General features: G+C 39.4%; 1 protein-coding gene and 1 long non-coding RNA gene across 4 annotated transcripts in view; one reads left to right on the plus strand and one right to left on the minus strand.

Moving 5' to 3' along the window:
- Positions 1 to 25,011, plus strand: part of LOC142829569 (uncharacterized) — a 68,836-nt gene that overhangs the window by 34,516 nt on the left and 9,309 nt on the right. The window contains exon 4 of one of the 2 annotated variants that reach the window (XR_012904091.1): positions 4,485 to 7,960. The exons of the other annotated variant lie outside the window; for it this stretch is intronic. This is a non-coding gene — a long non-coding RNA (uncharacterized LOC142829569). Of the gene's footprint in view, positions 1 to 4,484; positions 7,961 to 25,011 lie in introns of those variants that run through there. 2 annotated transcript variants of the gene reach the window in all.
- PRSS12 (serine protease 12) overlaps positions 1 to 25,011 on the minus strand; it is a 73,809-nt gene that overhangs the window by 26,784 nt on the left and 22,014 nt on the right. For both annotated transcript variants that reach the window (XM_014579665.3, XM_006112611.4), the window contains exons 5-10: positions 20,380 to 20,558; positions 18,974 to 19,115; positions 16,532 to 16,728; positions 13,108 to 13,249; positions 3,846 to 4,051; positions 2,591 to 2,669 (exon numbers count right to left, since the gene is read on the minus strand). In XM_014579665.3, coding sequence (XP_014435151.2) covers positions 2,591 to 2,669; positions 3,846 to 4,051; positions 13,108 to 13,249; positions 16,532 to 16,728; positions 18,974 to 19,115; positions 20,380 to 20,558 — 945 coding nt within the window. The remainder of the gene's footprint in view (positions 1 to 2,590; positions 2,670 to 3,845; positions 4,052 to 13,107; positions 13,250 to 16,531; positions 16,729 to 18,973; positions 19,116 to 20,379; positions 20,559 to 25,011) is intronic.

Below are 25,011 nucleotides of genomic sequence, written 5' to 3' on the forward strand. Positions count from 1 at the left end.
AAAATTAACTTAAGACCTGAAGTGTGAGGTTTGATATCCCTTTCAAAAAAGTATGTTTGAATTATGATAACTCATAATCATGACCGCTATACAAATATCTAATCCTTTTTTAGAATCTGGTGTAATACTTTGCTTCAATGACTTTATGTAGCACTAACTACAGCAGTCTAATAATGCACAGTGTGAAAAATATTTCCCTTTTATTGGTTTTAAATTTCTCTCCTTTTAATTTAATAACCGGTCCCCTTGTTCTTGTGTTATGATACTGGGAGAAGAGAAGTTTCTGATCTCTGTTCTTGATACTGTCATTTCGTATGTTTATCTCCTTTTATTTCTCTCCTTTCTAAGGTAAACAATCCCAATCTTTTCAATCTCTGCATATGTCATTTTTTTTTCTATATTATTTTTGTCATTTTAGGAGTTGTTCTCTGAACTCCACCCCTGTTCTGCAATATCCTTTTTGAGTTGAGGTAACCGATACTGTACATGGTATTCTAGATGATCCACCGCTTTTATTTATATAAAAACTTTAATATTCGTTGTATCATTCGCCATCAAATTCCTTGTATCTTGTTCTTTACTGCTGTATTCATATAGTCTTTGTGGTTGTCATAGTTCATAAATATTAAGAAAACTAGTCTACCTGTAACTGCAATTACACAAGTCTGGGTGCATGTCATATACCAATATGGCTAAGAACCAACTACTAGTTACAGTAGACTTCCGATAATCCGGAACCTATGGGACCTAGGTGGTGCCGGATTATCAGATATGCCGGAATATCAGGAGGTACTATAAAATAGTTATGTATACTGTATACAGTATATAAAGTGTTCTTAAACCCTTTTTATTGTACATACTGTATACAATATACTGTAATGCTTTAGTTTTTTTAACCCTTTTTTACCCTTTTCGCTCAGTTCAGTTGCTGCCACTGTTACCTTGTGACTCATTTTTTGCAGAAGCTCACTTACTAGGCCCTTGCCATTTTGATGCTGGACTATCAGGAGTGCCGGACTATTGGATGCCGGACTATTGGAGTTTTACTGTAATTAAAAGTCCTATTTCACAGATATATCATCATCAAAGAAGTATATTTTATGTAAGCAAAATGTATTTAAAGAATTAATAATACACAACCTTCTTTCATTATTTAGCCTTTTAGGTTTTTTTTAAATTCATGACAGTCCCAAAGATCCATCTATATGGTCCATAGCTATTGGTCTGGATTTGCTTCTCAGGAGAAACTGCAATGGCTGTTTTCTAAGAAGGGTAATCTAATATGTTTAAAGATTAAATTTACAATGTACCTAAAAGTGAAATGCAATATCAGCCACCGAGTTTGGTAAATACTGCCAACATTTATCAGTGATTTTTTTATCTGGTTTTCGGATTTGCTTTGAAGGCATGCTTGCTCCTTTTGTGTGAGCTTTTTATGAATACTCCAGTGAACAAATTCATCAGTAGGAATATTAATTCAAAACAACATTTAAGTATATATTAGAGTATTCACATAAAGCAAATTTTGAATTCAAAATCTCAAGCATTCTCATTAGACATCTGTAAGATTTCCACAGTCATTCAAGATATTGAAACATGAAATAAAATTTGTGTGTTCAGTGGCTCAAATTCTGAATATTGTATATTGCCATCAAATGGCTCTCAAAGATACGAGAAATAAAAACAACCATTCTCTACGTCCCATATGAGGGCTGTACAAGAAGTACTATAGGCAGAGTGGCTCCTATGGAAGTGTATGTATAATTACTGTGTATTACAGGGTGCCTCCTTTAAAAGCATGTAATGTGCATAGTATGCTATCACATGTATAAATAACACTGCAGATGGTAAGGTGAGGCATGACTTAAGCAAGTAGAGGAAAGGATGTGGGTATGTACTTGAATACATAACCTCCATGGCTTTTTGCTTGTTCAAGTTGTGTCTTTCCATTTACAAAGGCTTTTCCACTGCTGGAGCCTTTCAACACTGAAGGAAAAGACTGCAGCTATAAGGAAGGGCTCTGGTAGTTCCCCTTGCTGGAGCTCTTTCCTGCTACAGTGAAACACTCCAGCAGCTTTCCACTGCTGGAGTGCTTTAAGCATTGCAAGAAAGATGCTGGCAGCCAGGAAAGGCTCTGGCAGAGAGCAGGCAGCGGGGAAAAGTTAATCTGCCAAAGTTACATTGTGAATGTATAGTATTACCACAGTGTGAGTGTATAGTATGTGTGACTACTATACACAGAAAGGTCACGATGAACCACAGAGCCTGGCACAGAGACGGAAGATGAAGAGATGTAAGCTGGAAAACCAGCCTTTGGATGGGGCTGCACAAAGCCATGCTTCACTCTGAATTAACGGGTGAAAAATTCAACCAGTTCTAACTGACTTGAAAAAAAACTATACCTGAACAAAATTATGTTCCTTGTGCCCAACTAAGCCCAACATAGCAAAATTCACATTGTTAATCTGCATTTATTTCATGAGAAGCAAAAAATTTAATCAGTAGCTAAACAAGACTGATGGTTTATGGCAACTGTACATCCCACACTTTTATACTAAAAGTGACTTTTACAGTATTGAATGTCATTTACCTTAAAGAATTTTTACCACCAATTATCCGCTTCTGTCTACGATGCAGCAACCTCAATCCACAAACGGAAGCAAGGGAATCTAAATAGAAAATGTGGTTTAGGCTTTGAACTCCCAAACAGCAGATAAAGAAAAGTGTATTTTATTATGTTTCTTGTGTCAGTAATTGACTCACACAATGTTATTTCTCCATAAAAAGACTCACATACATAGGTTTTTGATCCACAGCTTTTAAAGGTTCTGTCTGGCTCAGAATATTTTCAGGACTGTAGACAATGAGCACTACCCCCATTCCCAAAATGAAATCTGAACAATTATTCAAACCATAATCTTTGGACTTTTCAGTTCTCAGTGTAAGAACAAGGTACCCTTTTGCATGCGATCCACTAAAAAGAATCTCTTAATAAATGTGAAGGTTGTAATATGAATTATACACACAGAGCTGGAAATCTTTCATTATTTTTCATATCTAAAGTGATTTAAACATAAAACCAATATTTTGATCTTAGTTACATCAGTGTAAATCTGGAGTCACACCTATGACTTCTACCAATTTGAAAAACAGAGTGAATGAGGTAATACCTTTTATTGGACCAGAAGTTTTTGTGCTTACACAGAGCTCTTCAGGTCTCATTGGATAGTGAGGGCACTCAGCACCTTGCAGAATCATGTCCTAACTGCCTATATAAACTCTTAAGATCAAAAGCATGTCTCTCTCTCCAACAGAAGTTGGTCTAATACACAGTATTACTCACCCATTTTGTGTCGCTAATGCCCTGAGGCTAGCATGGATATAATCACACTGCATATGATTAAATAATCCCAAATTTACACTGGTGTGAGAGCAGAATTTCACCCTATATGGGTTTCATTCCTTAGTTGTCTCCAATCTGTACTTGGCACAGCTGGTGGGAGAGGACAAAGGTGGTTGTTCACTCACCTTTATGTCTCCCTTGATCTCATTTTACTTAAGCATAACTTAAAGCCCTGGCTGTACCTAACTAATGGTCTCCACGGGGTTACACTTCTAGAGGATTCCCCTGTGCCATTTAAATTGTCTTTGTGTTTCCTTTGTACTGTCAGACTTACAGAGAGAGCAAGCACCTGACTCATAGATTTTAATATACTGAGCATTTCTCAGCTTTTTTTCTATAGATGCGTTTTTCTCCTTGAGGTCCGCTTCTTTCCATTTCTTTTGCCAGCTATCATCATAATTAATATACCTAGTTTTTCATAAATCCCACAAAAGTATTTCACCTTTATTACTGTTCCCAGAGACCTTCTTGCCAAAGTAGTCACAGATAACGCCAGCATCTTCGCTGTGACGGCAGTTGTGTGTTCCAATATCCTGTTTTATGCAGTCTGCCAAGCATCTCTCATTTCCTGTACATTTCACATTATCCACATGGATTGGTCCTTTGCCCTCCCCAAAATATGCCATAGTCCTTGCTCTAGCTGGGCCTCTGAAAGCAGAACACCATTGTTTAATTAAAATGTTTTTAAGTATTGTCCTACATTTGCCTACACTGAAATATATAGAAAAGGATGTGAGTGCAGTACCAAGGATTAAGACTGAGATTTTATTCCAAATTCTGTTACCAGTTCACTGCAGAACTTTGGACAAGTCACTTATCTTCTCATTGCCTTAAACGTAATCTATATACTAGAACAGGGGTCTGCAACCTATGGCACTATAGCCAAATATGGTCAGTATGGAACCAAATATGGCTTTTTTGTCGTTCCCAAAATATACCCAACTTTCTAAATTAAAATTTAAAAACGTGCAATTACTCATGTCAATATGATCTTGTTGTCTAGTTCACCTGTAACTGTTCATTTTAACAACCATCCTCTCTACTTATTGAGGGTTATGCATATTCTCTTTTTATTTGATAGGTCAAGAAATCTTTCCATCAATCATACATGATGGTGAACTCTGTGACCCCCTAACTCTAAAAATGGTGAAGAGAAAGAGAGATGACGAGTACCAAAATTTTCAGGAGTAAACAGACTTGTATGTATTTGTGGATAGGTCTGGATCTCCACGCTATCTCATTTGTAGTGAGAGATTGCTCTTAAACAAAACAAAACAAAATAAAATAATTTCATGATGAAACATGCAGCATTTGCTACAAAATACCCAAGGGTGACACATGAAAAAAAGCCTGCTAGGAGTTGCAGCGAAAAATGAACACTGGACAAAATAGCCTACTGGCATGGTCGGAAAAAAAAAAAGTGGGCACTTAACTCCACAAGTTTTTGCAGGCTCATTCAGCATTATTCAAGAGGGGAAGCCTTTCACTGACAGGGATTATGTGAAGAGATGCATGCTAAAAATTGGTCATGAACTATTTAACTAGTTTCACAACGACAAAATCTTACAGAAAATTCAAGACATACCATTATTGGCAAAAAATAAAGTTTATAACAGAGCTGTGAAAACGGCCCATCAAATTGACAAGGAACAAATCAAAATTTGAGAACAGCTACTTTTTTTTCATTTGCTTTGGACAAGACAACTGACATATGTGACGTTGATCAGTTTTGTATTCTGGGACAATATATTTGTGAAAATGCTGTGCACAAAGAAAGGATTGAAATATTACCACTAAAAAAATCAAACAAGAGGTGAAGACATCCTTAAAACTGTGATCAACTTTGTAAACGAAAAAGAAATACAGTTGGATAATCTTGTGTCTGTGCACCAAGCATGGTTGGCAAATACAGGGCATTCCTTACTGTTGTCAGAACAGCTGAACTTCCCACTTTTGAACTTTCTTTGCATTGTGCATCAGGATGCACTTTGTGTGCAATCTTGTGGAACCAAACTTGGAAATGTAATGTTTGGATTTGAGTAAAAATTGACTGTCTTCAACAAATATAATGAGATGGGCAGACTGGCACATTTTGAAAGATTATGAATGTTTAGTGATTAGTATCAGAGAGAATCCAAATATCAGCCTTGATTTACAGCAGCTTGCTGTGTTTATTTCTGAGCTCCTAATGACATTCAAGTCTTGTTTAGTTGACTTTTGCAAACACAGTGCTTTGTTTAAGTTTGATTTGCCCATAAAGCACCTGTTGAAGAATTAGATTTGACACTCCTTCCAGGCATCTCAGGCAATGATTTGGAAATGAAAATAGCAGATTTCAAGGAGTCAGATATCTGGGTGAAAAAATTCGTCAAGCTGACTTCTGATTTAGGATGCCTTGCTCGACAACATGCAGAAATGGCAAATCTACACAAGTGGGTTGACAAAGATATTGGAGCATGATGATAATCTGATTCTGCAACCTTGGAAAGAACTTTGTCACATACAACAACATGCAGAATGTCAGCTTGACCTAACTTTCAGTGATTGGCTCCATCTATATGTGAGAGCAGATTCTCATATGAATCACTTCAAAGTCAATTTGCTCTCAAGATTGACAGAAGACAGCCTGAATACATTCAGGAAGCTGAAATTGACCAGTTATGATATAAACTACAAAGAAATGTCCAAAAAAATGCAGCAACAGAAGCCCCATTAGATAAAGTTCTTGAATACAATGTTTCATTTATGCTAATAAAAAAAGTGAATGGGGGCACCTATCTCCTAGAACTGGAAGAAACCTTGGAAGGTCATTGAATCTAGTCCTCTGCCTTCACAGCAGGACTTAAGTACTATCCCTGACAGATTTTGCCCCAGATCCCTAATGGCCTCCTCAAGGACTGAGCTCACAACCCTGGGTTCTGTAGGCCAATGCTCAACCACTGAGCTATCTTTCCTCCCGATAATCAGTATGTCAATTATTAGTAATATTAAGTTGTATATTTTCAGTCATGCAAATAGATATTTTTATACTGGCTCTTTCTTGACCACTTGTTCTGAATTTTGATGTGGTTTGCCTCTTTGGTTTGAAAAGGTTGCCAACCCCTGCACTAGCATAGTAACTATCTTTGGAGGATTCATTAGTTAATGTTTATAAAATGTTTTCCTAGCTTTTGCTAAAAAGCTCTATGGAAAGGATTTTCATAATCTGTTTAATCCTTGCCTAAACTCAGCATCTGTGTATGATAAAAAATTTATTTATGCTGCAATTCTTTCAGAAAACTAAATTGGCTAAGAAAGGAGCTCTACAGTTAACTAAGAACTATACCTTCAAGAATACCATACATTAATGGCAACTATTAACATAAATCATGGCACAAAAAATCACTAATAGTTAATACAGAATATAACCCTCAAATTGCAGCATGTGTACTTTTGTTTGAAGTAAAATAATAATACACGTAAAGAGAAATTTCATTGTTGCAATAATTCTTTTGCAATAATTAAAATTTAGAGTTGGATCTTTTCTAGCCATACAAACCATCATGTAGATCATGTAGTTACCATATAACATTGGTTTTATATCTAAGTGTTGAGTTGATAAAATGGAAAATTAATCTCTGTAGCATAATCTAATAGAGAAGTTATTTTAATGTATCAGACTTTGCTTCCCCCAGGCACATCTAAATAGGATGCATAACATGTTCATCTATCTCTGCATAGCATGTTTAATTAACTGTGTGTTTGTGGTAGCCAGGGTTATTACACATCTTTTTCTCCCAGCCATCCCACAAGAGAAGGAAGTAATGAATACCCCAGGATACGTATGATTGTCCTGATCTTCAGTTGCATCTGCTGGGCAGATAGCACAGCTCAGTACTAGATATATGCTTCGAGGAGGGAGAGTTAAATACCTTTACGTTCTGCCAGTCTTATAGTGGTGCTTACTGGTCAAGTTTCTCAGTGCATGTTTCATCGGAGCTCTTCCACACCACATTAGGAAACTTACTGCTGCCATGCACTGGTGCTGGCTGCCGCATTGCTGATAGTTGCTAGGCATGGGAGTTTATTCAGTGCACTCCACTTAATTGGCACTTGCTTAATTAAAAATTAGTTTTAAAAGGACTTCTCCCAGAGAACAGGCTTTAAGACTTAATTCTAATGATGCTCAGCAACAAATAGTACTGCTTTAAGGGGAAAAGTAATTAATTGGGAGATTTTGATATCGAATAGTATTTAGGTCTTGGGCATTTCAATTTTGTGCTAGAGCATGCTAAAAGAACAGCTTTCAGTCCATCTTTATCAGAAAGTGTATATATTTCTTAATTACCACCTTTCACTCCAGCTACATATGTTAGATTGCCAGAGCAGGTATCTCACAGCTGCCCCAGGCAGTAGGATAGGCCCCAGAGCCTCAGTTGTATTAAGGTATTTAACTCCCACTGAAATTAGTGCTTAGGGACCTAAATACCTTTGAGGATCTGGGCCTCAGGTACCATCTCAGCGATTCTTTCCAGGTTCATGCGGCGAGGAGTCCTGTGGCACCTTATAGACTAACTGAAGTGTAGGAGCATGCTCCTACACTTCAGTTAGTCTATAAGGTGCCACAGGACTCCTCGCCGCTTTTGCAGATTCAGACTAACACAGCTACCCCTCTGATACTTTCCAGGTTCATGGCATTTACAGTAACACAATGAGCTCTGTGGGGACACTGTAATTAAAATGGAGTCTTGTGTTCATTTGGAAATCCTATTAATTTAAAAAAGCTCTTTGAAGTAGGACACTAAGGGTGCGTCAATAGTGCAACCATAGCTCGAAATAAACTATGCAATTTGAGCTACACAAATTACGTAGCTTATTTCAAGTCAATTTTGAAATACCTTATTTCAAAATTTGGCGCTATCTACACGGCACTTACTTTGAAATAAATCACTATTCTGAAACATCTCTTACTCCTCGTGGAATGAGGTTTACAGGGACATTGGAATAGCAAGCCCGTTATATTTCAAAATAATGGGTGTGCTCAAAAGTCACGGAAAACTATTTTGGGATGCAAATGGCGCTGCAGTGTAGACGTAGCTTTATTGTAATAGAAAAAAAACAATGCCTTTATATTTAAAGCAAAAAGCAACAAAACACCAGTCCCAGATTGCTGTTGCACTTGAGGTATGTCTTCAGTAGATGAGAAGGTGAATTGCAGAATGACACACACTAGTATGCTAAAAATAGTGGGGTATGGCAAGCAGTACAAATGCATCCAACCCCCTGTAAACCTAAAACAGTCCAGTACAGAAAAATAAAAGGAAAAAATCTGACCTCTTTCACATCAGTTTAAATCCAGAGAAACTGAGACCAAAATTTCTTCCATAGTGTAGATTAGAAGGATAACCACAAATTGAAAGTGAATTTTACAGAGTTTTTGCTAAAATACATGTTGATACTAAGATCCCAATATATTAACCAAATATATGGTAGTTGTAAACCATTAGAAATAAACATTTATTTTAAAAGTTCCTATTTGTTATTAAGTCAGGCACCCAGCCAAGGGTTCTAATGGGATTTTCAAAAGTGCGCACTATTGGCCTACCTCTATTCATACTGAAGACAGTGGTAAAATGCTCAGCAATATCAATGGTGGCAGAGTTCAGTTCATGCAGAACACTTTGGAAAATTCTATTGTCTGTGCCACCAGTGATACTATTACTGTAGAACAAGAAGGAATGCTGAATTCAGCATTATGTAGGTATATAAAAGAATAACAGATAAAAAGCAGGGATCTTTACTTCAGAATGGTAGATTAGACCCACCAACTCCATAGATGCACAATGATATGCATGGATATTCCAGTTAATATCTTGAAAAGATCTGTCCTCTCGTACAGAAAATCTGCATAAAATATGTGGAATGGAAGTTTCTGCTACATTACGAAAACTGTACTGAAAAAATACTCTAATCTTCATTTCATATATATGTACTAGCGGCCTGCCTCTTCCCCCCTCCACCCCCCACTTGCTATGCTCGCCAACCCCCCTCTCTCTGGAGGTAAGCAGCCCCAGCTCTCTGCACGGCTGCCGAAGAGGGCCAAGCCATGTTGTGGCAGCCGTGGCCTCCCCCCAGCTGCCGGGCAGGGCCAAGACTGGACCAACCCCAACTCCATCCCCTCCCCATCTCAGCCTCACCAGCCCCCGCTCTCTTCCACACACACACACACAAAACGCAGCTGCTGGGGAGGGCCGAGGTTTTGCCAGCCACAGCTCTACTCCCTACACTCCAGCCTCGCCAGCCCCAGCTCTATCCCCCTTGGACACTGGGGGGTGCCAGCTGAGACCTCCCCAGCCCTCTGGCCACTGGGGGGGGGGGGAGGATTGGGCCAGGCCAAGGCTGCAGCGTGGCAGACTGAGCACTGGAGGGGGAGAAGGAAGGCCACATAGCGCCTGAGCACCACAGAGACAGGTCACTCTGTCATCCCACAGGAAAAGTTTTTTTATATATATAGAGAGAGATGTTCCATATCCCTAATAGCCACCATTAATTTTTTATTTTACAACTGCTTTTCCCATTAGAGGATGGCTTTTTAAAGTTCTTCAGACTGTTTTTCTGCTACTAACTTTAGTCTAAAAGTATGCAAGATGGCTTAATGACAGATCTTTAAAAGTACTATTAACTGGACCCTAGACACTTTGGGTATTCCAGATTCAGCTCCAGAAACAAATCTTAATAAAAAGTTAATAAGATTATTTTGTAAAAATAGAAACATAGTTCCTTGTTAACCTTGGGAGTAATATGTATAGTACAACTATTAATTTATTTGTTTTACTCTGTGCTGCATAAATCTGAATTTTAAGGAAATCTCCCCATACCTTTTGGCCTGAGTAAAAAATGTGCATGTATGATTTACAGGCTTTTTTTTTTTTCCTGGAAAATGTGAAATCAGACCTACAGTCCCCAGTAGCAGTGCTGTAAGTGTAAATCACATTCATGTAAGTAGAATATAATACTTCAGTTTTTGAACTTTTAGTTCCTTGGTCATTCTAAATGACAACTGATGTCAGCTCCAGTAGTTAGCTCTTTGCTAACACTTTCCAGAAAAGCGCTTGTTTTTGTCTCTGAAAAGCAGCACACACAGATCCCCATTTTTAAACTTAGGTGTGTAAATAGAACATCCTAACTTTGAAATGGAACATTCAAATGAGCGCTCAGACTGAAGTCTGAACCAAAGCAAACAGATAAATATGTAGTGAAGTCCTGAGATATGATCATTCTCATATATATGGCTGCAAATAAGAACAAAGTCATGCTTCTGGAATGTAACTGTATCATCTACTGAATGAGCAAGGAAGCCAGCCCTCAGGGCAGTGTGTTGGCTAACTCTTCCAATTATCAGAATCCCCAAATATCTAAGATTTGTATTTTGCCCCAAATCCTTCAGCTGATATGTACCCTACTATGTTATCTTCCATAATTTTGACCCCCTTTAATGACAAAATATAAACTAAGAATCAAATTATATCTTTGAGCTGGCTTAAAAATGGGATGTGGGGATGAATGAGTGGATTTAGTATGTCTGTGACAAATATGAAAAGTCTAATTAAGCTGAGGAAGAAGCAGATTAAATGATTCAGTAGCAAATAATACAAATCTATAAGGTTCTTTAGCTCATGATTGCTGCAGACAAAGGCTGCTCCATGGGATGCTGTTACAGAGGCAGCAGGGAGGAGGGGAGTACTTGTAGTCGGTAGGCTTATCGTTTACTCGACTATATGCTAACATCCCTAATTAAAACTACTTAAGATTTCACAACTATTTGACGTCATTCAAGATCACAGCACATAGATATTAATACAATAATAGTTTATAAAAAACAATAAACAGTTTCATTGAGGTCTTTGCATGAGTAAGATCAATGTCCCTACTCTATCCAAATTCAAAGCTGGTTTTACTGTCTGACCTTATATAACTCTTTTGTAGTTATATTAGGATAGATATTCTGTACTAAGTTTCCTTTTCTAATGTGTAATGTTACACTGAACTGTTAAATATTACCTTTGTTTCACCTCAAACATGGCCACAATTCAGGTCATAAATAAATTGCAGCCACATGCATCAGTTTAAAATCTTTCGGGATCAAAAGTATTATATAAATTCAGATTATTGTCATTTAGAACCCAAGCCCCAAAACAACTGTTACAATAAAAATAAAACTTAAAAAAGCCAAAGGATCTCTAAGATTCAGAGATACACATAATCATTTCTGTTAACATTAATGGGCATTATCTGTATCACTCAGCTCAAGACTACACCATAGTGTATTCTTTTGAATGTTAATTTTCTTCTTGTTTGCATAATCTTTCCCTTCCTGAATGATATGACAGTTAATTTCCTTGAACTTCATTAGTGCTTTAGGAAGACTAGAAATCAAACTCAAAGCAAGTCTACACTAGGAAATTATTTTGAAATGAAATAACTCCCAAAATAACTATTTTGACATAGCGTGTCCACAGGTGCAATTAGTCCAGGGCAGGCTCCCTGAGGGTACATCTATACTGCAAGCTTCTTTTGAAAGAAGCTTTTTTGAAAAAGCTCTTTCGAAAAAGCTTCTTTCGATAGAGAGCATTCACACTTCAAAACTGGATCAAAAAGGTGATCTGCTTTTTCGAAAGAGAGCGTCCAGACTGCATGGACGCTCTCTTGAAAGAAAACCCTGATTGCTTTTTCACAGAATGGCCACCAGGGCACCTGTACTTTTTTTCGATTGCCTCTTCTTTCAAAAAATGTTCCTGTGCTGCATCTACACACCTTTTTTCGAAAGAGCTCTTTTGAAAAAGGCATTCTTCCTTGTAATTTGAGGTTTACCAATGTCGGAAAAAACCCTGAGTTCTTTAGATTTAATTTTGAAAGAGCACGATTGCAGTGTGGACGCAGGTAACGTTTTTTTGAAAAAGGCAGTTTTTTCCAAAAAAAACCCCAATGTAGTCTAGATATATCCTGAATGTGGACCCTCTACCTTGACTTAGAGCCCCAGGAAGCACTGGGGAGTAAATACTTTGAATGACCCTGGAGAGTAGTTATTTCAAAGAGCACCAGTGGAGCATCTACACTACCACTGTTTTGAAATAACCAGTCCTTTATTTAAAAAATAATGGGCTTGATAGTGTGGATGCTCCGCTTGTTATTTCGAAATAAGGGCTCAGTTATAACCAAAGAGGTAATTTAAAAATAGTTCAAAGCAGGGAAGAACATTCAGCAGATATGCTGAGCCTAATTCTCTTATTTACTTTGGTGCAACTCACTAAAGTTGAGTGTAAATGAGAATTTGACCTATTGTGCATATATAGTAGGAACAGCTACATAAATAACAAGTAAAATATAGTATTTATACTGTAGCTTAGTTATCTTGAAAGATTTGGCTTTATTAAATAGATTTTTCTAGAACTGCTTTTAACCTACACTTCGATTGTTATCTGAACATAGTAAAGACAGTTATGCTTTGGCACTACTACCCCTTTTCTGAGGAATATTAGCTTCCTTATGAAGACATAGTAAAACTGTGGTATGCATGACTTTTGTATATTTCAAGTACAGCAGAGTAAAAGTATGCTAAGCAGACAAGTATTACCTAGTGAAACTTGATGAAGTGATACTCAGTTGCACAGACTTTATGCAATCATATATGGTAATCAGAAGAACAGTTCAAGGATTTTTCTTACTTGTAGCCAAGCTGTCGACAGACCACAGATGCATCCTTATCAGACCATCCATCATCACAAATTGTCCCCCACTGGCCATTGATAAAAATCTCTACGCGTCCTTCTTTCTTATTCTCACCATCCATCAGCCTGATGGGAGGACCTGGGAATAAGTTGCACAACAGTAGAAACAAAAAGTAGCATGTTAGGTCATTTTCATCCTATTCCAGAGAGGGGGTCAACTGACGCTTATGTTCAAAAAGATTTCCACTTTAATATAATCTGTTGAAGTATTTACGTATTTTACCATGCCAGGCAGCATGAAGCATTTTATACACATTGCACCATATTATGAAGCACCACGCTATTCCATATGTTTTAAGCTGTAGAATTCATCTGTTTCTTCCATTATATATAAATACAGAGCACAGCTTGTAACTTGACTGTAACTTGCAAAGCCCAATTCTTTCCTCAGCAGTAGAAAACAATTTGGTTGATTCTCATGTTATAGTCTATACCCACATGGCACCCATCTGCTTTTCGAGATGGATTTAGCAAAACCGCACTGATAAATACAATCACTCACACAAAGTGCCTACCTAAGAGTATACTCACTCAGCAGCAAATGTACTATCCCCAGTACTGGAGAGGATTCATGTTACTAAGCACTCATTACATATACACAGTATTCTCCAGCATGTTGACTACTATAGTCTGAAATATTAACGTTATTAAAACTAAACAGAGTAGGTCCAACTGAAAAATCCTATAGATTTTTGTTGGCTTTTTAAATTGTTTGTTCATATACTCTCATTCAGAAAATCTGATAATGCAAAATCAGCCTTCCAGTCATTAATGTTAATGATATTTTTATTAATTATGGTCTCTTACCTAAAGGCCAATTGCATATATTATTATTCTAGCTAATTATTTGGACTGCATGTTTTGAAAATACTGTCATAAAAAGGTCCTAAGGGTATAATTCTCATTTACACTAATACCTTTTTTCAGCTCTTGGGCAGTGCAAGGGCTTTAAAGTAGGCATAAATTCAATTTGAGACCCATCTACTCTGTGTAAATGAGAACCAGCTCCTAAAACTTTTTGTATGTAGTACTTGGTATACTCCTAATACTTTAGAGTTTTTTTCAATAATTGGACAAGTTATTCTTCCTCCTCATTATCCCACCAGTTGAAGACAACTTAGCTAATAAACCAGTAAAAATGACTGCCTGTTCATGAGAGAGAACAAATAATGGGGGAGATTTTGCTCTAAGTAAAACTAGTGATAATTTGGAATTAACCTTTGGGCTAAATTCACCCAAGGTCATCTTATTAAAAGTGAAAAAAGCTTTAGAACAGAATTGTTCTTTAAAAAAGCTTTATATTTCAGGTTTTGGTTTCTCACCATTCTATGGGAAACATTTAAATACATAAGCAAAACTTGTTAAATGAAATAAAATGAATTACAAATGAATATCTGCAGAGGAATTTTAACAAAAATCTGGTTTGTCTTCAACAAGTTGTGTCTCTCCCTTTAACGTTTGTATTTAAAAAGCTTATTTCTCATACTCTTTCTCCACTGAATTCCTCTGTAAAGGAAATATTTAATGTTTTCTCCAATGTTAGGAAACATATGGTAACAATATAGCCTTTGTCTTCTGTCCAACAAGAAACATTATAGTAAATGTCAATTTCATATTTATTCTTCTGTTGTAATGAAGTGCTATACTGGAAGAACATAATTTTAGTGTAAATTATACTCTCATTACCCAGATAGGGACAGAGGATCTTCGTTATAAAATTTACTAGAACATTTGCCTGGCATTGTGCAGGTCTGCCAGGGCAGGAGGCTGGAGATGTGGGGGTACAGGAGTCAAGGTTGGATTGAGAAGGGGCTCAGGGCAGGGGGCTGGGAATGTGTGGGATACAAGAGTGAGGGTTGGGGGTTGAGAAGGGGCTCAGGGTGAGGAGTCCCATCCAGCAGGGCTTTTCTCCCCTCCCCACCCTATCCCTGATTGGCAGGCCTTCTGTCTCTCCCCTCCTCTTCCTCTCCAACCCCCTTCCCCTCCCACCCCCCAAGTGGCAGGGACCTTCTCTCTCTCCTCAGCCTTCCTGGTTGGCAGGGGCTTTCCTCCCATTTCCCCCTCCACCGCCCAGTGCTGCAGCCAGTAAATGTCATTGGGTGATCTTCTTGTGTTATGTTATAATGAAGGAATAAATAACATTTATTTCTTCTATTTTTCCACACCATAATTTGCTATACCTCTAACCTATCCCCCACCTCTTAATCATTTATTTTCCAAGCTGAAAAGTCCCAGTCTTGTTTCTCTCTCATCAATGGAAGCTGTTCTTTACCTGTAATCATTTGTTGACCTTTCTGTATCTTTTCCAAATTCAGTACATCTATTTTAGAGGGGATGTCTAGACTCTTCTGTAATACAGTACAGATCACTAATAATGACAATGATTTAGAAGTAAATCTTATGTCTCCAGCCATTTTCATAGTCCATTTCTATGTCTCTGAATGTCCTTTGTTTCACCAATATCTCTGTTCAGATGGAGTGCAAGAACCTAAGTCCATACTACTGATTTTCCATTTATTACAACTTGAAAAGTACAACAGATTGAAACTCTCTTAATGGGGACTCTCTGGTCCAGCAACATTTCAGGACCAGAGAGTCCTGGTAGAGAGCTAGCGTCTGGGAGCCAGGCAGGCTGGAAGGGCAGTGGGAGCCCAAAGCACAGCAGTGGGACTTCCCAGCAGGGCAGTAGAAGCCCCTCATGAGATAGTGGGGCTACCCAGTAGTGCAGCGGGAGCCCAGTGCACACAGAGGCAGCAAGGCTGCTGGATGCTGCAGCTGGAGCCGGATGTGCACAGAGGTGGCAGGGCTGTTGTGTGCTGCAGCAGGAGCCCAGTGCACACAGGTGGCTGGCCTACTCAGCAGAGCAGCGAAGGCTAGTGAGAGAGGGAGCTGGCTGGGAGGCCAGCAGTGGGGCCAGGGCTGGAGGGGGCTGGTGGCATATGGGCTAGAAATGACCTCCCATCATCTGGCAAAATCCATCATCTGGGACCAGTCATGTCCGAGGGTGCCAGACCAGGGAGGTCCAACTTGTATCAATGTTATCAGGAGGGGTTCACTGAGACTAAAATCCCATTCAGACAAAGAGTTTCATTGGCTCTGGATTCACTGCAATTCTCTGCATTACTGATTCACATTGTTCCCATGTGCAACACTGCCTACCAGCTCCATGTGCTCTTCAAGGGAAGAGCTTTCTCTCTTCACATACATACATGCCTACCTCTGTCTGATTGACAGCCTAACTACATACAGGCAAAAGAATAAGTGGAGATTCAAATTTGTAGTATCTTTTAAAGAGGCTTCATTTTTCCTCAATTTGTACACAGAGGAATACTGATATTCATTAGTTACAAAAGTGCCTTACCCAGAGAGAGTCTATGGCTATCATCATCTGGGTGACAGGTTAGTCTGACATCCTCCTGATGGCTGCAGTCATGCTTTCCCCACTCTCTCTTTGAGCACTGAAGGATGGTTGATTCTTTTCCTGAGCAGCTGACATCATCCAACCAGATAGGCCTTGAGCTCTCTTCTAAGTATCTTTCTGATGCACTTTTCCCATACCTAGATAACATGTATGCACAATTTATAAGCAATACTGCACAGGGGATATATGAAATGTCAGCACCAAAGAGGAAATGATTCTTTGTGAGTAGATAAAACCAACTGCTCTCAAGCACAGGAGAATAGGCAAATGTATCTCTGGCAAAAGAAAGTTCAGCTGACATTAAAGCTATGTATGCCTTTTTCAGAGAAAATCATGGTTCATTGTGTTCTTAAAGAATGACTGGCATATTGAAACAATCTTGAAAATGGGGATGTAAATGACCAATTAAATAGTTAACCAATTAAATGACTAAAATTATAATGTTTAACTGGTTAACCATTGGCAAGCAGCTGGGCTGGGATCCCATGAGCCTGCCTGGGCTGACTTTGAGCAACCGGGGCTGAGCTTTGCCTGGGCCACTCCAGCACAGTCAAGGCCAGAGTTTCACCAGCCTATCTGGGCTAAGTCGCAGAGGGCTGACTGCCCCAGCAGGGCCAGGCTACTTCAGCGTGACTGAGGTCCTGCCAGCTTGCCCTGACTGCTCCAGTGGGACCAGGGTCCCACTGTCCTGCCTGGGCCAAGTCTGAGTGGCCAGGATCAGGGCACTGCCTGCCAGCCCAGAGCAGCGGGGACCAGAGCACCACCTGCTTGCCAGCACAGCCAAGGATGGGGCACTGCTTGGGGGCCAGGGCCCTGCCAGGCCGCCCAAACCAATTTGGAGCAGCTGAGGCCCCACCTACTGCCCTCATGTGGCTGACGTCCCACTGGCCCAACAACGCAGGCACAACCCTGCCTGCCGCCCTCACACGGTTGACTGGACTCAGCCAGGGTTGCTCCAGCCTGCTGCAGTTTTCCATCCAACTGGTTACCTGGTAAGCATTCCAGTAAGCCTAATGGTTACTGGGTAACCAGTTAACCTTTTCTATCCCTACTTGAAAACGTTACCTGTATGGTTCTCATTTCTCAATGCACTTAAGCACTGAGTTTGGAACTTAGGCATGTTTTTAAAGGTAAGTGTGAGCTCAAGTGCCTTGCTGAATTGTGGCCCTATTAACATTACATTCTGTACTCCCTTCTCTGTCATTATTTATTATCAATCTTTGTCTTTCGTAATTAGCTCTTTACCTCTGCTTGACTTATCTGGAGATGCCACATTCCTGGAAATACTGTGGAATTCCTTTCTGTTGTATTATGAATAATGAATTATATCCTCAGAGGGTGAATAAATGAAGCAAGATAAAGACAATATATATTAGTAAAGAGATTCCATTTGCTCATAGTTATCTCTGTACTCAGATACAATTGCAAAGATGATGCAAAGTAAAAATACGGCATCGTAATGGAAATTTTGTAAAAGATGGATTTAAAAAATAGTGTTCCAGAACATGGCTGTTAATTTTTTTTAGCTAGATCCTGAATTACCTATGCCATGGGGAAGCCTCAGTGACTTTAATGGGAGTTCCATAGGCAAAAGATTGGCATAATCAGACTTTTAAAAGTAAAATATAACATGGTAAAGTAGCTTTTCTTTCCAGAATATGTCTAGTTAGCCTCAGGCAGCAAGAAGGATATTAGAAAGGAACTTGGTGCATGTCTAAAAGAGACTGGAGGAAATGGGGATAGAGTTTGATGGATTTCAGCTCATTTCTTTGCACATAGCATGCATTATTTCACAATTTCAGAGACGCAATTCTTCTCTTTCAGAATAAAAGTAATTCTCACTGAGATTGAGAATAGGCGTTATTTATATCCTGCAGAGAAGAATCAGGGTCCATGAGTGCAATGTGTGTCCATGAAACACATCAGTTGTAGGTGACTATTTATGATCTTAATAGTATGAAGTTATGGCTGAGCTATGAACTTCTTCTTTTCATCTCAAGGAGGAATTTTCTTCACATTCTGAAAATGACCTTTCTGACCAAAGCCCAGTAAAGACAATGAGAGTCTTCCCCTGGATTTCTAAATATATCAAATTGACTCAGAGCAGCAATGTGTTAATGTTCTTCCAAATCTGAGAACAGCCAGCTTCATAAATTAAGTAGGAAATTTTTTGATTTTTTGTTCAGTGTTCTGAACAGTGTTTCTTACTGAAGTGCAGTTTACAAAGCTTTTTCACAGTGCAAAACTGATGCTAGTGTAAATACCAGGTAAAAAAGGCAACACAGCACATTTAATAGTTTGCAGAATGCAGACAGTATTTTGCAAAGGGATATCAGTACTGCTAAGCCAAGTGTTGAGTTGTCTCATATAAAAGGATCTTACTTAAATCCCAGGTGCCGACAAACCACCTGTGTATTCAGCTCAGTCCACCCATCATCACAGACTGTGCCCCACTGCCCGCTGTAATGTACCTCCAGGCGTCCTTCATGACTGCCTTTCCCACCTGTTAGTCTTATTGCACCATCTGTGGCATTAACAAGTAAGAAGAAACAAGAATCAGTTCTGCTTAAGATGCGCTTATCTTCCCATTTCCCAGGAAAAGAAATTGCAACATTTAGTGTACTGGGTCAGATCACTGGGCTATCATATCTGCCAATAATGTTTGAAGAGAAGATGAAAAAAAAGCCCCACATAATATATCTGGTCAAGTGGGCAATGCTTTATATATAGCAGTTGTTCAAGTGCAATGGGATATTGTTTTGAATCACTGACTGCTAATCTTTATTCACATGACTAGTTGGCAGGACTGGGTTTTAATTTGCAATGTCAAAGTATACATAGTATCTGTGGCTCTGCAGATTCCTTTTGTATATTCTGTTTATTTCCAAGTTAAGAGCCATATACTATGGGTGCCATTAAAATGTCAACATTCACTCCCACCGCACAATGAGATCTGGATACTACTTACAGAAAAGTACTATAGTATATTGCACAGGAGAGTGACTGTTGATAAATGCTGACCTTTTTGACAGTGACCAAAAAACAGCCTTCACTCCTCACTGAAATGTTTATAGTATTGTTATTGATGAGAGAAGTACTACAAAATGGAGGCAGTATATGGCTGTAAATATATGAGTCAGATTATGCTTCTAATGTCGATGACCCATTGTACATAAATTTTATCTTTTCTGCATAGAAGAAAGATTGATTACAGAGGATACGTCTAGACTACAGGCTTTTGTTGACAGAAGTTTTGTCGACAGATACTGTCGACAAAGCTTCTGTCGACAAAGAGCGTCTAGACTACATCCAGTTCTGTCGACAAAGCAAGCTGCTTTGTCGACATGGCAGTGTAGATGCAAAGGACAGTTTAGATGCAATAACGCTTTCTGTCGACAGAACTCTGTCGACAGAAGGCGTTATTCCTCGTAAAATGAGGTTTACCAGCATCGACAAAACTGCTGAGTTCTGTCGACGTTATGTCGACAGAACTCAGCGGTAGTGTAGATGCAGGTTTAGTTTTGTCGACAAAAGTCCACTTTTGTCGACAAAACCCTGTAGTCTAGACACACTCTGAGATGTAAAGGCATCATGCTGAACAGCAAGACCTTCTGTAGTTCCAAGTTTCACACATGCTTACAGCTGGACTGCAGGACAGGGCTGGCATATTTTATTACTGACTGTTACTTGGCTTCAGTGTAATTTACAATTCTAAAACACATCACTTTTCCAATTCTCATTCCTGGGTTTGTAATTAATATTAATATGCTCATTGTTCAGGAGACTACCTGTAAGAGGTGTGCAGGAAACTCCAGCATCTTCTTTATGGCCACAGTTGTGTTCTCTCCAGGAACTCTTCAGACACTGTTCTATAGACAGTTCGTTTCCTGTACAGCGTACTTCATCCAGCAGCACTGGGCCTGAGCCTTCTCCAAAGCGAGCCTGGCTCCATGCCTTGGCTACTCCCCTATCCAAACATAATAAGGAAAGACTCATACCATCAGGAAGAACCTTTAACTCATTGGTAGAGGTGGAAATGTTGGGTATCCTTTAATCACCATCATTACCAGCAGCAAATTTTCAAGTAGCAAGTTGGGATTCACAAATCTAGTTATCTGGCTGGTTTAACTCCACATTGTCAGATTGGCTTACTAAACTCTGATTTCTACAGAGACAAATGAGAGCACATTGTCTCCCCCATGCCTCCCCAATTACTTTGAGCCCTCATAATGTTTAGAAAAGTTATGATATTTGGTATCATTACCATATTCTGTTATGTTTTATGCATGACATTTTCCTTCTCTGTCCTTTTAATTGATATTTCTAGAAAATACCATGGAGATATATCAGCCATCCTGTCCAAACAATCATTTATTACATGCATATAATGTCAATAATTTGTGTATTTCTATAATGACTTTCACCTGATCTCAAAGCATATTAATTAAACCTAATCCATACACACCTCAACAAAGCAAACCTGACATGAAGTAGGTAAGCATAATTAACAACATATTACAGATGGAGTAACTGACACAGAGCAATTAAGTGACTTGACAAGCTTATATAGCAAATCAGTGACAGATTTTAGAATGGAGTTTTCCTATCTGTATTCCTCTATTTCTTTCACTACCAGAATTTATCTCCTTTCTTTACATAATGAGTCTTCAATACAAAATACCAGAATTCAGTTGTGCCCTTATAGAAAGCATTACAAAAGACATTCAGTACTTTTAATACTCAGGCTAATCTACACTGCGGGTATTTGTCAGCAGAGAGTATGCTAATGAAGCACTCATTAGCATTTGTCACTGTCATTAACATATCTCTGCTGATGCTTTTTGTGCAAGAGGTTTTTGCACGAAAACAAGCAGTGTAGACGGGTCTGTTTTGCACAAAAAAAACCCTTTTGCACAAAAAAAACCCTTTTCTGAGGCATAAGGGATCTTGCACAAAAGGGGTTTTTTTGTGCAAAACGGACACTTGCAAAACTACACTGCTTGTTTTTGCACAAAAACTTCTTGCTCAAAAAGCATAGGCAGAGATATGCAAATGACTGCGCAACAAATGCTAATGAGCACTTCATTAGCAGACATTCTGCCGACAAATACCTTCAGTATAGACGTAGCCACAGAGATATATCCAGACTTTTTCATCTCTAATTTCTAGGATCCTATACATCCATATATTGATATATCTTAAGTTTGGTTTCTTTCTATACAGTGCTACCTGTCCACATTCCCTATTTTAATTGAGCAGTGTTTTCACTATATTCTATTTTTGGGAGACTGGGTATATCTATGGACAGTTCAAGAAACTGTTGGCTTTTGGAGTTGTAAGAATTTAAAGGATTAGTTTTAAATTAAAATAGATTTTTAACAATTTTATTATTACTATTATTTGTACATGTGGAAGTGAGATGCCAAATGCTAAGTATCTAGTGAACATGTGTAAATTGATATATTCCAGAGCCTCATAACTTGGCAAAATTTGGGCAGATTTTCAGAAACAGCAAAAGGCAATGCAGCACCATTGCCAAATTTCAAGTTTCTGCTCTGAAGTAAAGAGTTGCTAGTCCTTTAATTCATAGAATCATAGAATACTAGAACTGGAAGGGACCTCGAGAGGTCATCAAGTCCAAGCCCCTGCCCTCACGGCAGGACCAAGCACTATCTAGATCATCCCTGATAGATGTCTATCTAAATTGCTCTTAAATATCTCCAGTGATGGAGATTCCACAACCTCCTTAGGCTATTTATACCAGTGTTTAACCACCCTGACAGTTAGGAAGTTTTTCCTAATGTCCAACCTAAACCTCCCTTGCTGCAATGTAAGCCCATTGTCCTATCGTCAAAGGCGAAGGAGAATTTTCTCCCTCCTCCTTGTGACACCCTTTTAGATACCTGAAAACCACTATCATATCCCCTTTCAGTCTTTCTCTTTTCCAAATTAAACAACCCTAGTTCTTTCAGTCTTCCCTCGTAGGTCATGTTCTGTAGACCTTTAATCATTTTTGTTGCTCTTCTCTGGACCTTCTCCAGTTTCTCCTCAACTTTCTTGAAATGTGGTGCCTAGAACTGGACACAATACTCCAACTGAGGCCTAATCGGTTCAGAATAGAGCAGAAGAATTATTTCACGTCTTACAGCACTCCCGTTAATGCATCCTAGAATCATTTTTGAAATAGTGTCACACTGTTGACTCATATTTGGCTTGTGGTTTACTATGACCCCTAGATCCCTTTCTGCAGTACTCCTTCCTAGTGGGTCACTTCCCATTCTGTATGTGTGAAATTGACGGTTTCTTCCTCATAGACTCATAGACTTTAAGGTCAGAAGGGACCATTATGATCATCTAGTCTGACCCCCTGCACAGTGCAGGCCACAGAATCTCAACCACCCCTCTTAGAATAATCCTCTCACCTATATCAAAGATATTGAAGCATTCAAATACTTTGAAGGACCCAACATGCAGAGAGTCCTTCAGCTGTAATCTGTGCCCAATGCTACAGAGTAAGGCGAAAAACCTCCAGGGCCTCTGCCAATCTACCTTGGAGGAAAATTCCTTCCCGACCCCAAATATGGCGATCAGCTAAACCCTGAGCATGTGGGCAAGACTCACCAGCCAGACACCCAGAAAGTTCCCTATAGCAACTCCTATCATCCCTCCATTGACCTATTTCCAACTGATAATGAATGGTCAATTAGTTACCAAGATCATGTTATTTCATCCAACCATCCCCTTATAAAATCATAGAACTGGAAGAGACCCCAGAAGGTCGTCAAGTCCAGCCCCCCGCTCTAGGCAGGACCAATCCCATCTAAATCAACCCGGCCAGGGCTTTGTCAAGCCGAGACTTAAATACCTCTAGGGATGGAGACTCCACTACTTCCCTAGGTAACCCATTCCAATGCTTCACTACCCTTCTAGTAAAATAGTTTTTCCTAATATCCAATCTGGACCTCTCCCACCACAACTTGAGACCATTGCTCCTTGTTCTGCCATCTGTCACTACTGAGAACAGCCTCTCTCCATCCTCTTTGGAACCTCCCTTCAGGAAGTTGAAGGTTGCTATCAAATCCCCCCTCACTCTTCGCTTCTGCAGACTAAACAGACCCAAGTCCCTCAGCCTCTCCTCGTAGGTCATATGCTCCAGCCCCCTAATCATTTTGGTTGCCCTCCGCTGGACCCTCTCCAATGCTTCCGCATCCTTTTTGTAGTGGGGGGCCCAGAACTGGACACAATACTCCAGATGTGGCCTCACCAAAGCCGAATAAAGGGGAATAATGACATCTCTGGATCTGCTGGCAATGCTCCTCTTAATGCATCCTAATATGCCATTAGCCTTCTTGGCTACAAGGGCACACTGTTGACTCATATCTAGCTTCTCATCCACTGTAACCCCCAGGTCCTTTTCTGCAGAACTACAACTTAACTGGTTGGTCCCCAGCCTGTAACTATGCTTGGGAGTCTTCCGTCCCAAGTGCAGGACTCTACACTTGTCTTTGTTGAATCTCATGAGATTTCTTGTGGCCCAATCCTCCAATTTGTCTAAGTCACTCTGGATCCTATCTCTGCCCTTAAGCGTATCTACCTCTCCCCCCAGCTTAGTGTCATCTGCAAACTTGCTGAGGGTGCAATCTATCCCCTCATCCAGGTCATTAATAAAGATATTGAACAAAACCGGTCCTAGAACCGAACCTTGGGGCACTCCACTAGAAACCGACCGCCATCCTGACATCGAACCGTTGATCACTACCCGCTGGGCCCGGCCTTCTAGCCTTCTAGCCATCTTTCTATCCATCTTACCGTCCATTTATCCAATCCTAAGTGGAGCACTTTGCATTTGTCCTTATTAAACTTCATCCTGTCTTCCTCAGACCATTTCTCTAGTTTGTCCAGATAATTTTGAATTTTGACCCTATCCTCCAAAGCACTTGCACCCAGCTTGATATCATCTGCAAACTTAATAAGCGTAGTCTCTATGCCAATATCTAAATCGTTGATGAAGATATTGAACAGAACCAGTCCCAAAACTGACCCTGCGAAACCCCACTTGTTATGCCTTTCCAGCATGTTTGTGAACCATCAATAACTACACTCTGAGAATGGTTATTCAGCCAGTTATGCACCCACTTTATAGTAGCCCCATTTAGGTTGTATTTTCCTAGTTTATTGATAAAAAGGTCATGTGTGACCGTATCAAATGCTTCACTAAAATCTAGGTATACCACCGCTTCTCCCTTATCCCTACAGGACTTGTTATCCTATCAAGGACAGCTATCAGATTGTTTGACATGCTTTGTTCTTTACGAATCTATGCTGGCTGTTACCTATCACCTTACTATCTTCCAGATGTTTGCAGATGAATTCCTTAATTACTTGCTCCATTATCTTCCCTGGCACAGAAGTTAAACTGT

The sequence above is a fragment of the Pelodiscus sinensis genome, chromosome 5 (genome assembly GCF_049634645.1).
Source record: "Pelodiscus sinensis isolate JC-2024 chromosome 5, ASM4963464v1, whole genome shotgun sequence".
Lineage (NCBI taxonomy): Eukaryota > Metazoa > Chordata > Testudines > Trionychidae > Pelodiscus > Pelodiscus sinensis.